The 16565-nt window shown below is 41.8% G+C and overlaps 1 protein-coding gene across 3 annotated transcripts in view; it reads left to right on the top strand.

Moving 5' to 3' along the window:
- Positions 1-16565, top strand: part of CRAMP1 (cramped chromatin regulator homolog 1) — a 42017-nt gene that overhangs the window by 7123 nt on the left and 18329 nt on the right. For 2 of the 3 annotated variants that reach the window (XM_052679789.1, XM_052679786.1), the window contains exons 3-10: positions 3964-4157; positions 5581-5734; positions 6907-6990; positions 8905-8953; positions 11722-11807; positions 12497-12620; positions 13674-13755; positions 14211-15470. In XM_052679789.1, the coding sequence (XP_052535749.1) occupies positions 3964-4157; positions 5581-5734; positions 6907-6990; positions 8905-8953; positions 11722-11807; positions 12497-12620; positions 13674-13755; positions 14211-15470 (2033 nt within the window). The remainder of the gene's footprint in view (positions 1-3963; positions 4158-5580; positions 5735-6906; positions 6991-8904; positions 8954-11721; positions 11808-12496; positions 12621-13673; positions 13756-14210; positions 15471-16565) is intronic. The other variant, XM_052679787.1, reaches the window with a different exon arrangement.

Raw genomic sequence — 16565 nt, 5'->3', positions numbered from 1 at the left:
GGGAATGAATGGCTCTTTAAAAACTATTCGTACAGCCCCTTGTTCTAATGTTCTTAATTCTGTCCATCTCATTTACCACTGATACCCCTCCTTCCATCCCACCCTGACATATCCATTTAAGGTGGCTGAGGACCAGAACTCCATGGTATCTCATCTCAGACCACAACAGGAGGACTTTGTTTCATGTGCCCTATACTGTAGGTACTGAGCTTTGAAAAGTGCCTGCAAGGTACAGGTGCAGATGGAACCCTGTAGCAGGCTCTGTGCCCAGTATACATGCTTACAATGTGTTATTCTATTTAAGGATTTTTTTTTCTAGTGGAACAGCAAGAGAATGATTTACTTGAGGCAGGACAGTGACAAGATTTACTTATTTAAAGAAAATAGGGTGTTTTTTTTGTTTTTTTTTTTAACAATGATGCTTGGTTAACTCAGATACTGCTGCAACTGATAGCTTAAATGTGTACTGTCCATACAAAAGCAAGCACTAGTATAATTTTGTGTGTGCTCACCTGTTGGTTTACATGTGTTCAGCTAAATCAGAGAATCATAGCATGGCCTGGGTTGCAAAGGCCCACAAAGCTCATCCAGCTCCAACCCCCTGCTGTGTGCAGGTCACCAACCAGCAGCCCAGGCTGCCCAGAGCCACATCCAGCCTTGCCTTAAATGCCTGCAGGGATGAGCATCCACTTTGACCCTACATCTGGGTTTTGCAAATCTAAATAGTAAGAGATGGAAGAAGCTGTGCTGTTTGATTTCTGTAGGGCATTCATGTGTTGTATTATAAAGCTTTGGGTGTTAATTCATAATGAGTGTAACATGGTATGAATATACGCCATGGCTTTAACTGTCCTAGGCCTTCTTAGAAGTCTCTGCTGTTTACTACAGAGACATGCAGTGTAGAAGCTCACTTTCCAGTTAAAATGTTAGTCCTCAGTTTGAAGCACTGACTTGCTGGGAATATGTCAGTCTCTCCCTCTCTTGCCTGTGTTCTAAGCTGCAGTTCTTGGAGAGAAGAGCAAATTGGATCCAGCTGCAGAGCAAGTGGCTTCACTTAAATTCCTGTGTTGTACACTACCAATGCAGTCACTTGATGTATGATGTCTTATTTACCTTTGGAAAGACATGTGGCTAAAACTGGGACTTGTATACCTTGTGATCAGGAAGAAAGTTTGGATTTTTTTTTTCTCCAGTAATTAAAAGTGAGGAGTAAATGCATTTTGAGGTGAGCTCTGTCATGAGAATAGCAGAACGAGTTCGGAAGTGTTCTGCAAAGTTTAAGACTATTTGCATTGTATGCAACTCTGTTGGCTGCAAGTGTTTTGATGCACATTTCTGAGGACTGCCAAGGCTGCAGGTGTGTGAGAATAAAACAGTCAAGCATTTTCTGCAGTGGCTTTCTTAGTAGCACTCCTTACCAAGAAGTGCTTTTGAACTTCACTGTAGTTCAGCCTCGTTACTGGCTTGTATAGAATCCAAAGCAAGGATAAAATGCTTTGAAGGAATCTTGCTGATGTGTTACAAGTCAGTGTTTGCATCCCATGCCTTGCAGAGGGAGTCAGCGTTTTGCACTCTGGATTTGGTTGCAGCGTGCAAGAGTCATAGAATCACAGAATCACTCAGGTTGGAAAGGACCTTAAAGATCATTGAGTCCAAAAAAACATCACCAGGTCTGTGAACTTAGCATCTCCCTCCTAAAGGTATTTCAGAGTAGCTGTTCCACCTGCAGCTGACTGGTGACTCCTGCAGAAGTTCACACTTTGCAGCTAACCCTAAAGAAGGCCAGTAAGAGAGCCAGCCTCCATGTTGAGACACGTGAGTGTAGTGGGGCTTGACTCTGCCAAGTTCCAAAATCCCTAGGAGAAGGTGTGAATCAGCAGGCAGGTAGGAGCTGCTGGTAGAAAACGGAAGAGTAGACACTAAGATGCTGCCAGGAGGTTAAAAGGAGGAACTTGTGGCTACAGTCAGGACAAGACACTGGTACTGCCTGCAACTTGTGATATGTGCAGTGTCCCACTGAGTGTCATTTTCATGTTAGATCTCAAGCTGCACTCTTTAAATCCCTTTGTATTTTTTTTTTTTTTTTTGCAAGTATTCTAGTTTTCCATAGGACTGTGAAGATGTCTTCATCTACAGAAAAAGGTATCTGAAATTCTAAGGAAGGACACTGAATTACCAAACAAGTGTCTGAAGCACTGATTCTCTCATCTGTGGTCTTTCTGGAGGTTATAGTTCAGGTACCAAGTATGGAATCTCCATGTCTCCATGTGAATTGTTGTTGAAAGCTGAATGATCTCTTGCAGTGAGGAGCCCAGAGCTGAGCACACACTGCAGCCTCCCCAGGGCTGAGTGCAGTGGGGCGATCACCTCCCTCCTGCTGGCTGCACTGTTGCTGACACAACCAGGATGCCGTTGGCCTTTTCGGCCACCTGGGCACGCTGCTGGCTCACGTTCAGCTGAGCGTTGACCAACACCCCCAGGTCCATTTCCTGCACACAGCCTTCCAGCTGCTCTGCCCCACGCTGTGGTGTTGTCTGGGCTTGTGGCCGAAGTGCAGGACCTGGCACTTGTCTGGCTGAACCTCAGCCCAGCAATCAGCCCGTCCAACTTGTTCTGTGGGACTTTCCTACCCTCAGGCAGATCAGTGCTTCCCCCATTTTGGTGTCATTTGCAGACTTACTGAGGGTGCACCCAATGCCTCATCCAGATCATTAATAAAGGCATTAAACATATTAAAGACATGCTAATTATGATACAATAGTTTCACCTTTACAGAGTAAATAAGTGATTCTGGCTCTTGAAACTGCTGTTCATCTCCTCAGCCATGTATTACAGTAAGTCACATTTTTCCAATGGTTTCACGTTTTTGAAAGCTTTACAGTATCAGAATTAAATTGCTTAATTGTCAGTTATTTTATGAGACACAGAAGGGGACTTTAGGACATGGAGAAGCTTTTCATTTGCTTGGGGTTCTTTGGTTGATTTTTTTTTTTTTTGGTGAATTTTCTCATTCTCTTTCATGCTTTGCCTTATGTGCTTCCCTGTGGTGACAGCAATTGTCTTCAAAATGATCAAATGGTTCCTGGAAATGAAAGAAAAATTAACTTTAAAATGACCAATTTATTTTGAGATAAACCATGTAAGGGACAGTGACTGGACAAGTGGAAACAGTAATATGTTCTTTTTGTATAGTAAGAAGAGGATATTTAATGTTGGAAGATTATTTTTTATAGGGTACACTGGTGCTCTGATATGTGTGGCCAAATCTTAAATGCTGCATCTTAGCAAAATGGGGGAAAGTGTGTTTTGGGAGTATAACCTATTGAGAATGGTTGGATTCTCTTGGAAACGAAAAGAGTATTCTTTTGGGGAAATCTCTCTGGTTTCTGGGTTCTCATAACCTGTTAGAACATCACCCATGCTTGGTTTGGCTTCTGTTGTGGATGAGTAATGCATTTGAAGTTGATTGACAATGTTTTTAATGATATCTTCGAAAGAACTTTGTTTCAGGGGTGATTTAAAAGATAAGAAGGGTTTTCCTTCTCAGTTAGGGTTGGGGGAGTGTGATCTACTGCATTATACGCAGTATAATTCTTCCTCCCCAATTTCTTCAGTCCTTTTAATCTTTCTGCTACTTGCAAAGCTGGTGATTCCTCATAGTTGCATCAGGGGCTTTATCACCCTCATCCCACTATTGCTGATCTCTGCTTTTTGGTGTTCCCCTGCCCACAGATCGTGTCCTTTGGGGTGCCAACCACTGAGGAAGGTACAGTCAAGTTTGCACTGCTGTATCCTCTTACAGTTGTTGCACCAGAATCTTTGGAGGGAGGAAGTGCTGGGACTTGTTGTCACTGGGATAGCTTGGATTATTTTTGTGTTTTCCCAGGTAGGCTGAATTCCTCTCTTATCCATGAATCCCCTGTGGGTTTAATATTCACATGTGTTGCTTTGGGGTTTTTGCAGGGGCAGATAATGGAGGGAGTGCATCTGGTGGCTCATCAGGAATGCCTCCCAGCAATCCGAGCGGGAACTCCAAGTCAGCAGCAAGGAACCTGGGCTCCTCAGCTGGAGAGAAGGAGGAAGGGAAGAAGGTCCGGCGGCAGTGGGAGTCGTGGAGCACGGAGGACAAAAACACGTTCTTTGAGGGACTGTATGAGGTGCGTGGAGAGGAAAATAACCAGGTTACGTGGTTTCATTGGGTATGTGAGTGTTGCTGAACAAGCTTGATTGAAGTGGGTTTTGCAGGAGCGCCCCACGTATGCTTCTATTACTTTTTTGGTGCACGTGTGCCCGTGCAGTTGGCTGTACAACAGTTGTGAATCAAAGCCACCTTTCCAAAGTCAAGCTTTTTTCCTTTTTTCCTTTTTTCCTTTTTTTTTTTTTTTTTCTTTTTAAATACTATAGTAAATATGTGAGTTACTTTTAATAATATTTTCAATTACGATTCTCTTTCAACTGAGGAAAAAACAATGTTGCCATCTCAACTTTTGGAAGCAACGCATGCTAATATTAGCAAGTAAGAAATTGTTTTATTTTAAAGTGCTGCAGAATACTGTATTTAGTCCTCTGATGATAAAAGAGTAAAACCATTTTGGTGGTAGGGTTGAGAGACAAGGAAAGTTAGATCACCTAACTTCTTGTCTCATATATTGAATGCAATATATTCCTGTTTTTTTTTTTCTTCCCCAAAGTTATTTTAGGAATACTGATTTAAGAGCCTTGATGGCTATAAAAATATGTGCTGAAGGTGAAAACTGAAGGAATGGTCACAAGCTTGTTTTTTTAAAGTGTTAGTTATGATTCGTGAGCTTTATCAACACAACAAACATGTGAACAGTTTCCTTCAAGTCCTTCTGACACTGAGAGGAATTGTTAATTTGGTTCCCTGCTTCCATTCTTTTAATGCTGTTAACATTTAAGAGATTTTCCTATTTTGTAGTTGTATTAAAATCAACTCCAACATTTTCTGAATTCTGGGAAATGAGGAGTTCAGTGGTAATTTATGTTCTTAAAGGATTTTATAGGGATTGGATAGTTTTTAAGGGACACTTAAGATTCTTAGTTTTATTTTTCCATGGCAATAAGCTTCTCGTGTAAAAGCATTTCTTCTGTAGGTACCACCAACTTTCCCTTCATTGCTTGAATCTCAGATGTAGCACTAATAACTCAAATGTGAAATTCCCTGTAAGTAGAAGTTGTTAAACAAAGCATTAGTCCCGGGTTAGAAGTATACTGAGGAGTGAAGAGAGGGGAAGGTAGTGAAGTAAGTAAGGAGAGCTGAGTGACAAAGTCAGTGTTTTCAGTTCTGCCACTCAGTGCGTTTGAGTAAAGTTGTCCTTTGAAAAAGTTGCTGGTAATGAACATTTTATTTTGAAACAACCCAATCAAAAGGTGGCATCCATAGTTGGCATCCATAATGCATTTTACATAAAGGAAAGGAAAATACTGTCATTCTTTTGCTGTTGAGTTTTGACATTGAAACCTAACTTCCCAGAAATAACCCCCAAATCCTTCGGGTTGTTTCAGTTGTCTTACAAAAAGAGATTTTGACTGTTTGGATTTATTTGATTTGTTCTTCAGCATGGGAAGGACTTTGAAGCTATCCAGAACAACATTGCCCTGAAGTACAAGAAGAAAGGCAAGCCAGCAAGCATGGTGAAGAACAAGGAGCAGGTCCGCCATTTCTACTACCGCACCTGGCACAAGATCTCAAAGTACATTGACTTTGATAATGGTTAGTATGCAGGGAAGTGGGCTTAGTGCAGAACTCCCAGGCTTGTCCGTATGGGAGCCCAACCTTTTGGAGTCATCACGGAGGGTAGAAATGATGGGACTGAGAAAACAAGTACTGAATAGGATCTGTTGTGAATACTTTGTATGATTGGGAGCGTAACCACAGGGAGGTTCATCGTCTTTGCAAAACACTTCTCAAAAAGTTCTGTTCTTTATCATTGCCTCACGTATCAATATCATCAAGATAATATCAAGATCAATATCATTGTCACACCATAGCTGATCCTGGTGCTAGTGCTGGGGAAAAGGCAGGTTTGAGGAAGTTTCTCTTTCTGTTCTCAGGAACACACCCTAGAGAACATGTGCCTAAATGATAGCTGGTCAGGCACGACTTCATCAAGCAAACTGACTCTTGCACTTCATTGCACTTCTCGGTGGAAGGTAGAAATAAATAAGTAGTCTGAAACAGATGTGAGTGATGAAATGGTTATTTACACTTTAAATAAGCCTGAAACCGTGTAATTAATTCTTTAGTTAGGAGTTCCTGTGTTCTGTTTCCTACTTAACATTCTTTCTTTCCTTCCCCAGCATTCTAAATGGAAACAAAATTGGGAAGTTGTATGAATTGCTAGGGGTGTTTTGTAGCAATATGTGGTCATTGATTTTTGTCAATTGCTTACTCTCCAGTAATGGGCAGTGAGGATTCAGGTCAATTTGTGGATAGCCTGCTTTGACAAGTGGTTAAAGGAATCTACTGCAGAGTGAATAGACTGTACTTCAGCTGAATGAGTGCAACTCTTTAGATAAAATATAAAGTCTAGAATTTGCCTTAAATCTCCAATTTGCTTTCCTGTGGAGTATGCATCTTCTGGAGAACTCAGGCCAACTTCTTAAAGAGTTGTATGCAGTTTCTGGGGAGCATGTGGATAATTTCTTCAGAAATTGTAAGCAGTGTCATGATAGTAAGGTTGATGCCACAGGATTAGCTCTATTTTATATATTGGACAATTGGATGCTTGTTTAAATCCTGCAGAAGCTGCTTAGTCTTACCTTCTGTGAGGTGTTTGTCTCATTGCTAAAAATGTGCATCGTTTATCTTTTCACAGAATTGAAATGAGTATCTGCATTTTGGATGATGTCATCTCACTTGTACCTTCTCTATTTTTTCTTCAGTGTTCTCCCAAGGGCTGAAAAAATCATCCCTGGAGCTTTATGGCCTAATCTGCTATGGAGAGTTGAGGAAAAAGATCGGGGGATGTGAGTATGAATTGTTTCAGATGACTGGAAATTATTTTTGTACAGTAGAATCAAAAGTATCTTCCCTTGAAGTTAGGCATGTCTGGTACAGTTTTACTTTTGTCTTATCGAAGAGTTCGTGTTCATTGCATTCTATTGCAGTCAATTGCACAAGTCCCCTTTTTCTTTGTCGTATTTCTTTAGCTTTTACTGTATGTGAGATGCAGCTCATGTGACACCCACAGATGACAGGTCAAAGTATTTGCAGTTTGGATTATCTGTCTGTTTTGTTACACCTGAGCAGTATTTGTACTCCAAAGTGTTTCTGCTTACACAGTCAAAGTTTGGGCTGGCACCTTTCTCCAGGTCACTCTCTTTTCAGTAATAATGAACACTGAAGATGGAAAAGGCATTATGGATTATTAGAAACATTAGCTTTCCTGGCTAGTCAGAATGCATTGGGACCCTCATGTTAGTCCCACAGGCTGATTGTGCCCACAAGGGCAAGTGGCAAGTGTAGATGATGAGCACGTGCCTTACCTGTGCTCCCCAGTCTGCTGGAAATGGATGGGTTGCATTAGCAGGGTGCGTGGTCTTGATGGCTTCCAGAGCAGAGGGACTAACGTGGAGGATGGGGAAAATAACAAGTGTTGTATTCTCCAGCCCACCTATGTGTATCTTTTCATTCGTTCCCAAGTTTTTTGTGCAGTTATTTGGTGCTGGATCCAAGTACTGCACGTTTTGTTTGCAAAAGGAGGGAAATAATCAAAATTCTATCATTTGTAAACTCAATTTTTTTTGAGTTTTTTCAGAGAGCTGAAAAAAAAAAAGAAGTTGTGGCCATGTACAAATCCCAAATCCAGCTGTTATTTTTGCAGTTTTTTTTGTTAGATTATCCCCTCACCTGGGATTTTAGTGAACTGTGTCATCACTTAGGATGTTTGGAACGTTCTTACTTTGTTCTGTGAAGACATTTTGAACTGTTCTGTGACAAAGAAGGTGCAGAGGCAAGGTACAGATGGCATTGCCAGTGGAAACGTGTATTGGTGTTTCTTTCCTTTATCCACATCTTTTCTTAAAAGTAGACCCTCCTTGGCTCCAAATGGGAACGAGGGTTTGCACAGTCACCATGGCAATGCATGCATACTCTGTGCTTCTGCCTTTTTATGATTTTGGTACTTGGTTAAATATTTTACCTTCCAATTTGCCTGCAATGAAGTCTCTTCCCTGACATCAAATGGACTTGAGCAGACAAGCTCCTATACCCAGCTTAAAGGAGCCTGCTCTGCAGGTGGTGAAGGTTGTTTTTCTCCTTGTTTTGCAATTCCTTACCCAGTCCTGTCTGCCCAGAAATTGAGAAAACTTTTGTAGAGCCACTTAGAAACAAAAGCACATCAGGACTTTTTTCATCATTGCCACAGGGAGGTTAATTGTACAGTAAGTAGATTTGAGCACAACTATTTAGAGACTACAAATCAAGTTATCATAATGTCGTCTTTAAAACGTTCAGTGTAGTGCATGTAAGAAAGGTGTGATTTACACATGCATTTTGTTATTTTGACTTCTCTCTCCTCTCCTCGCGAAGGCTCTGCTCTTCCATCACGCTGTGCTGCCTTAGCAACAGCGATGGAGCTGGCAGATGAGGGAGCTTTCTTTTCAATACTGCAGTGTCAGATTAATGCACAACAACCCAGGATGTGTAGCACCTAATCTGGGGTCATATAATTGTTAAGATGTAATTTTCACTGCGAGGACCATGCGATGCTTGTGCTCTATGGGAATAGAATGTTTTCTAAAAATTAAGCCTATTTATGCACCTTAGTCCTTCATAAGAAGAAAATGTAATAGTTTTGAAAACCAAACGGCACAGAAATAAAGGTCAGGACTGCATCACTTAGAATTCTAATTTACTGTTTTGTCCTTTTTCACATGAAGGTCTGGATGACAAGAATGCAGCCAAACTCAATGAGCTTATTCAGGCCGGGTAAGTAAAAACTTACTCCTGAAACTCTCAAAATGGATTGTTGGGTTAGTTATCCAGACTCTGAAACCACTTTTACTTTTTCAGGGCCAGAATTTCACATTTGACACTTAGTTTCTTTTGTATATGTTTTTTATCATGAGGGACTGTGGTCATTATACTGAATGCCTTCCCAGTTGCAGTTGCTCAGCAGCCATCAGCTTGTCCTAATCATGTCTTCAGAAGAGACTGGTAAACAGTTTCATTTTGTCTCACACAAGTTGCTTTTTATTCTTGGTGTTTGTGCTTTTAGACTATGTTATTGTAGCAAATTACTGATGAACTAAGCTGTACTGTAAAATAGAGGTAAAAAAAAAAAAAGGAAGGCTTGTCATACTGAGCAGCTGCTGACTTCAGCTTACATAAGGGGGATACTTGGTGCTGCATTTTTCACTGGTTGTAAGTCCCCATGTGAGTGCCTTACAGTCTCTTCTCCTGGAAGCTGCAGTCCATGCAGCCTGCTGATGTGCTGTAGCTCATGGATATGATTGCTGATGAGATCACTGGTTCATTCTTTGTTTACCAAATTTCAAATTAAAGCAGAAGCTTCCATTTGGGTTTTGTACAAATCTTACTATTTTTTTTCTTCCATAAATGAAAGCATTTTTAAAACAGATTGCTTAATCCTCTTTATGTGTCAGTCAGAATGGTCTGGGCTTCCTTTTTCCTCCTGCACCTCTTACTCTGCTTGGTGAGAAACCTGTAGATCTTACAGGAGCAAAATGTGCTCATGTTTTCCTCCTCATTAGCACCTGCAGGTCTGCACTAAGTGAGTTAATCCCCTGCCCATGCAGGACAGCCCTGTAGCTCCACAAACAAACACAATGCATGCATCCCAATAGGTAAAACGTTCTCATTCCATCTTGCTCAGAGGTGTTAAAATTCTGTGATCTCTCTATTTGTAAGCGGGTCTCTTTTTTCCGGTTCCTAACATCTTTCTTTCAAGTCTGGTACTCCTCCTTCCTTTCCTTTGAGTGCAGAACACTTGTCACTATGTTGAAAGTCTTGACTGAAAGTAATTAGCAATTAAGAATGACAAATGTGAACATGCATGATTGCAGTAACTTTCTCCTGAAGCAGGTAAGGGTGAGCAGGGGTTGTTTGGTAGGGGTCAAGGGAAGCGAGGGCTGTGAGGAGCTGTCTCTGGCAGTTTGCATGTTTTGTCTGTCAGACATCGTCTGTGAGTTTGTGTAATTATTGCTTGGTGTAAGAAAAACAAATGTCTCTGAGATGCTTGTAGCAAAACCATATTGAAACTCTTCCTAGTTGAGCTTGTAAACCCACCTTACATATAAAAATAGTGCTTGAAAATATAATTAAGTTATTTAATGTAAAGGCAGAATCTTTGTCTTAAACGTCCCTGTTTGATTATTGAAGCCAACAGCATCCAGTGCTGGACTTCTGTTACTTGTCTTTAGAACTTCATGGATCTGTAAGAGCAGCTGGCACGTAGCTTTTGGTTCAGCTGCAGTTGGCTGAGTCAGTGATATGTCAGAAGATGGATCCCAGTTACAAGTCCAAGAGGAGCAGGAGAATTACTCTGTCAGCTTTTGTAACTGATCCGAGTAGCTTGGCGCACTCATGCCCACACTGGCACACATGGGCTGCTTACACAGGTTTCAGAATCGCCAAGCAGGACACCTGTGAAACAAAACTCAGAAAGTACAGGGAATCCAAATGGCTGTTTGCCCAGTCTTTTCTTGCTAGTTCTTTGTTACAGCAATGTTCCCTTGGCTTCTGATGGCTTAGTGCAGGTTCAGGAGATCTGCCCTTCCAGCCCTGGCCTATTCTGAGCCTGCAGAGGTTCACAGCGTGCTGTGTGAAACTTCTGCACTGTTCACCTCTTCCACTGCATCTCTGCCTCCTGCTGCCCTTTTGTGACTTTCCCTCTTGGCTGCATTGACCAGTGCTCATCTTGTGAGATGTTACCTTCCTTACATCCAGATCCTGCTCTAAGAACATTCTCCATAATTTCTTTCCTACAAAGGCTTGTGTGTAACTTGCTGCTTCTGTGCTCGGTGGTCCTTATTGTTTGAGGTGTAAATACTGCCATCAGTACCTTTCTATCAGTGCCTGCCTGCCTTTTTAAGCCTCTAAAAAGACAACAGAGCTGACTGGATGAAGGTAGCTCTGCTGCTCAGGAAGCAGAAAGTAGTCTTGTTTTTAAGGATCTTTATAGCTACTCCTGTGGTATTGGAACTTATAATGTAGAAGTGACTGTTCAGATTCCTGCACAAGTGGTTTGGCCTCGTTTCTGCAATGGTTGTGTTTATATTATGGAGTGGAAGACTTCTTAAGAGCTTCAGGTTTTTTGGTTTGTTTTTATAGTGAAAACTAGGAATATAAAGAAGAGACGAAAGCGCAACCAATTGTCTTTTCCAAACAAGCTTTATCTGAGGATACTATGCAACCAAGTAACATGATTTTGGTCTGTGTATCTTAACAACCCTTCCCTTATTGCACGTAACAGGACACAGTGCGTTGTGGGTGTCTGGAAGGGGAGTGTTACAAGAGTAGCATTTCTATAACAAAAAGTAAGGTGATGAAAAATATAAAAACAAACAAACAAACAACAACAAAAAAAAGACAACCTGACTGCCTTTTTGAATCTGCATTGCAAACTCCTAGATCTCATAGTTCCTGTAGAGATGACTGGTCTGATTGTACCACAGCTGTGTACCTAAGTCTCAAGTTAATGGTGCCTGTAAATACTTCTCTTCCAATATATCCAGGGCTACGACTGTTCGCTACAAAGGCAGAAACCTTCGTATCAAAGCTCCAATGTGCAGGGCTTTGAAGAAGCTCTGTGATCCAGATGGTAAGAGATGCTGAGATGTGAAAGAGTTTTAAGAGAGAGTTGGAAGAATTTGAGAGTAGAGCTGTTTTAATGTATGTGTTACTGGCAGGGGAATTTGTGTTATTTTCCATTTGTATTGGGCTCAGATATGTTCCTGTTCTCTTATTATAACCCTGTTTGTTTGTAGAATTTGCTAACTTTAAGATCCATCTGAGTATGGCACTCATTTTTTTACAGAGATTACAGAAATTACAGAGGAGATATTTATACCATAGAAGATGGCTACGGCTTTGCCAGTTTTTCTTTCATTATATTTGAAGATTAGTTGTCCTACCATATCAGTGAAAAAACAGGAGTGAATTTTTACCATTAAGCATTTCAGATATTTTTTTTTACATTCTTTATTTCAACCCTTCTCCCACCCCCAATAAGTAGTATCAGTGCAGTTTAAAGATCTGAAATACTGTACTTGTTCAGAGCTTCTAGCTGCCTGACATTGACACTGCAGTGTCCAAGGCACAACATCAACATATTGGAACGGGAGGTAATCTAAGGGAGCAGGGAGCACCACTGGTAAAGCTGAGTTGCTTAAGTTGTCTGTAGGTGGTGCTGATACCTGTGATGCTTTTTTCTTATGTAATTGAACATAAAGCATTCTGCTTGAGCTTTCTTGCTTTGATCCATTCCCTCTGTGCTTCATCTGCCTTCAGGCATTAGTGATGAAGAGGACCAGAAGCCAGTGCGTCTTCCTCTCAAGGTCCCCGTGGAGTTGCAGCCAAGAAATAATCATGCGTGGGCTCGAGTGCAGAGCCTTGCCCAGAATCCACGGCTCAGGTAACGAAGACTTGATTTTGTTCATGGCTCAAGACAGAATAGAGAAGTGTATGGGCAGTATTCTATTCTGTGGTACATAATTGATAATTAGGCAGTTTGCCTAAACATACTTATTCTGAAGCCTTTGTCCAACCAGGGTACATGGTTCTCAAGGAAAGTTTGATTTACTTTTATTCTTCACATGTTTTAATTTGGGTAATGATAGGAGATGCTGAAGTTGGAGATGGATTTGTTTGGTGCCATTTACATCCAGTTGTCAGGGTAGAGACAAATGGACTGGGGACAGGCAGCATTACTTCTATTAAAATTTGTACTGGACATGCTGTGAGACAGAGGCTTAGGGGAGGGAAGTAAAACAACAGCCAGAGGCACCTGCATCAGGAGTCTGAATGTGTCAAATGCAACACAGTGGTAGCAGGAATGGAAATATTTAGCTTGACTTGCTTCCAACCAAATCTGCCTGCTTTTGTTGCTCAGTGCTGTCAGTGGCTGTCCATCTGAGTCCTCACAGCTAGTCTGAAAGTTGTGGCTGATGGGCCTCTGAGGTGCTGATAGCTCCTTGTGAAGCATTTCTTCATAATGACTGAATGTCATGTGAAGAGAACAAAGATGTGTAGTGCAAGATGTATTTTTAAAATGCTTTGAGAGCAAAAAAAGTAAAATAAATAAATAAAATGTTGTCCCCATTTTTCTTCCCATGTTTCATGTCGTAGCACTGTGCCTTGTTTGAACTGCTCTGGTTTAGCCAAATTTTGCCATCTTCTCTGATGTTTTGTTGTTTTTCTGTTTCTGTCTGGTAGAGTAGTATCTTGAACGATGGCAGGCAGATTTATCGCGTAGGTTTTTAGGTCTTTCACAGCTGCAAGTTAATTATGTATTAATGTTGCAATTTCTGGCCAGCTGTTCTTGTATTGTTCAGGAATGGTGGCTGTGTTCTGTGTGCTCTGTTACAGAATGCCAGTTTGTTCCTATAATTCCCATGCTAGCATGGGGCTCTGATTGGAATTTCTGTTGATGTTTTTTTTCACTACGTTTGCTTCATCTTGTACACAGGATGATTGTGGAGTTACATCGGAAGGTTTCCAGCCTTATTGAATTCCTGAAGCAGAAGTGGGCTCTCCATGAAGTGCGTATTGTATCCTTTTCTCCCTTTGTTCTGTATGCCTTGGCTTGGGACCAATTCCCTTCTTAAAAGTTCATCTAAGAAATGTAAGTCTGCTTAACAAATGTACCAGCCCATGCTTGGTGAAGATAGAGGTAGTATCTCAGCATCACTAATGTGAAAGTGCCTTCTGTGGGAAATCCTGTAGCATTTCATTCACTTCTACCTCAACTCTTCTATAGTACAATCCCCAGAAAAGCTAGTTAGCAATAAGTCCCCATAAACTTAGTTTGTGCTTGGAGCATATCTTCAGTATAGTTTTTATCAACACAGGACTAACTTCTGATCGTAGAGTTTTCATATCTATGCTGAATAGAGAACGTACACCCCTAATAAGCTGCTAATTTTGTTCATTTGCAAAGTAGGCCATCAGGTGCTTGTTTTGAAGGGACAGATAGTGGTTATAATCTTTAACACATCTTTTCTAGCGTAAAACACTAGAGGAACGGCAGCTTCAAGACTCCAGAGATTCAGAAACACGAGGCAGCCTCTCAGAGGAGAAGGTGATGCTCCATCTCTTTCCAGGAGAGAACTGTACACTCACCCCACTGCCTGGGGTAGCCCGAGTGGTCCACTCCAAGGCTTTCTGCACGGTGCATTGGCAGGAAACTGGCAAATGCAAACAGAACACAAAAGACTCTCACTTACTACCACCTGCACAAATTCTGGGCATACAGAGTGGTCAGGGGACAGCTAGGGGACAACTGAAATACCCGCGGGGAACAGAAGGCAAGAGTGTTGGAAGGGCTGAGAGCACTGCAGAATCGAGCAGAACCTCTCAGCCCACAGCTGAAGTTTCTGCAAGCACTGAAGATGGCTCTGCAGATTCTGGTCTGGTGGAGGGAGCAGCCTCAAACCCAAGCATCACTAACTCTCTCAGCAAGCTGCCTTCTGGACTTCAAGATCAAGAAGGGAATCATGAAAAGCTGAGCTCAGCAGCCTTCTGTGTGGAAGGCAGGGAGGCCTTGGCTGGTGACCAAGCAACTGTAGTAGCATCGTGCAGCACAGCTTGTGCTTGCAGTAAGATCCCTGATGTGGAAGAGCTCTCTCTGCTCGATCCATTCCCACGGTACATGAAGTCCTGTCAGGATCTGATTGTCCCAGAGAAATGTTCTTGCACAGACAAACCACATGGGAAGGATTCTGCTCCAGCAGCTGGTGATACTTCTCCTGTGGCTTTTCCAAGTGGGAGGAGCGCAGAGACATCTGACTCCTATTCTCAGCTACTGAGAGGTGGTGTGGCTTCGCCCAGCAGCGGCACAGCCAGATGTGAAGCTCAGGCTAGCCAGAGCCAGCAGCTCGATGCATGTACCAGGGAGATAACAGATGCGGTAATGGAGGATTCTCAAGAGAAGCTGAGCTCCTCATTTCCACCTCCACCTCAGGGACAATCTAACACGAAGTCTCTCAAGGATGACCCAAGCCGGCTCTCTCAACAAGTTAGAGAAGAAGGATGGAGCCTGCGAACTTCTGAGAGCCTTACGCTGGCTGAAGTCTACCTCATGATGGGCAAACCGAACAAGCTGCAGCTGGAATATGACTGGCTGGCTGTCTTGGAGCCAGAAACCCAGGATGCCAGGGAGCAAACATCTGAATCAAGTGCTGTTCCTACATGTACTACCTTTCACAAGCAGAAACTCCTAAATTGCCTTTTAAAACTCATCTCTACTGAAGTCAATCCCAAACCAGTAAGTAGCACTTCTTTACCCTTCAGAAGCTACACTCTTATTTGAACTGGGAAATACTTCCTGTTCCTATTATGTTCCAGCTAAATCAATAACCAGCTCTCCTAAGGTTGTAGAGATTCCTGTGTTTAAAAAAAAAAAAAAATAATAATAAAAATGTCCAAACAGGTTGCTGCAGGGTGGACTTGGCCTCACTGTGCTACATTTGCTTTTTACAATACCCTTTGGTTTCTGGCTTGTCGTGAGTCTCAGCAGTACTGCAGTGAACTCAGGAGATCAGTCATGAGCACAGTTAAATGCCTTCTCTCAAGTTAAAATTCCAAACAAAAACTACAATCCTAAATTTCTAATGTTAATGTAGCTCAAATCATGCCAAGTGGAAAAACAATCTATTTCCTTGAAACTGGCTAGCTACAGTGATTTTTTTTGTAGAACTTCTGAGGCTCTAGGATGATGTTTAACATATCTAGAAAAAAAATTTCTTGTTAGGCTGACAAGTGGGAATGAACTTGCTTTCCTTGTTGTGTGCTGTAACCAATGTTTAAGATCTGCCACTGTGATAACTTGGCTGCTGTTTCTTCCTACTGTAATTAATTGAAGCTTAATAAAACATGCTTTTCAAGATCAAAAAAAGCCAAATTCAGCAGATCTGCCTGAATTCCTGCGATGAAGATGTGATGAGCTGAAGATACTATTTGCATCATATTCCAGCATAGGATGCAAATGAATCTCTCTTCCCTGACACCTGTAGTCTTTGATCTGTGTTTGGTGCAGGTTTAGTAACAGCACAGCACCTCCTTTTGTTTCTGATTTCACAGTCTTACGTTTTAAGACTTTCTAAATGTAGAACCATCTTTGTTCAGCTACAGCTCCTCACTTAAAGACTCACCTCAAGACTTCTGGTGCACCGTCAGGCAGATGTGTGACAGTGCACAGATCTCTTTTGGCATCTCCTGCGGGTGGCACACGTGACAGGCAGGGAAGATGTTTAACAGCTGCAGATGGAAGGAAGGTTATCTCACTAAACTTGAGGGAGAAGGCAAAGGAAAAAAAAAAAAAGGATGTGAGGCTGTTATTATTTACAAATGCTTTCTTTTT

The sequence above is a fragment of the Tympanuchus pallidicinctus genome, unplaced genomic scaffold (genome assembly GCF_026119805.1).
Source record: "Tympanuchus pallidicinctus isolate F22 unplaced genomic scaffold, pur_lepc_1.0 scaffold18, whole genome shotgun sequence".
Taxonomy (NCBI): domain Eukaryota; kingdom Metazoa; phylum Chordata; class Aves; order Galliformes; family Phasianidae; genus Tympanuchus; species Tympanuchus pallidicinctus.
Note: the sequence above shows the minus strand (reverse complement) of the source record. Positions and strands in the feature narration are given on the sequence as shown.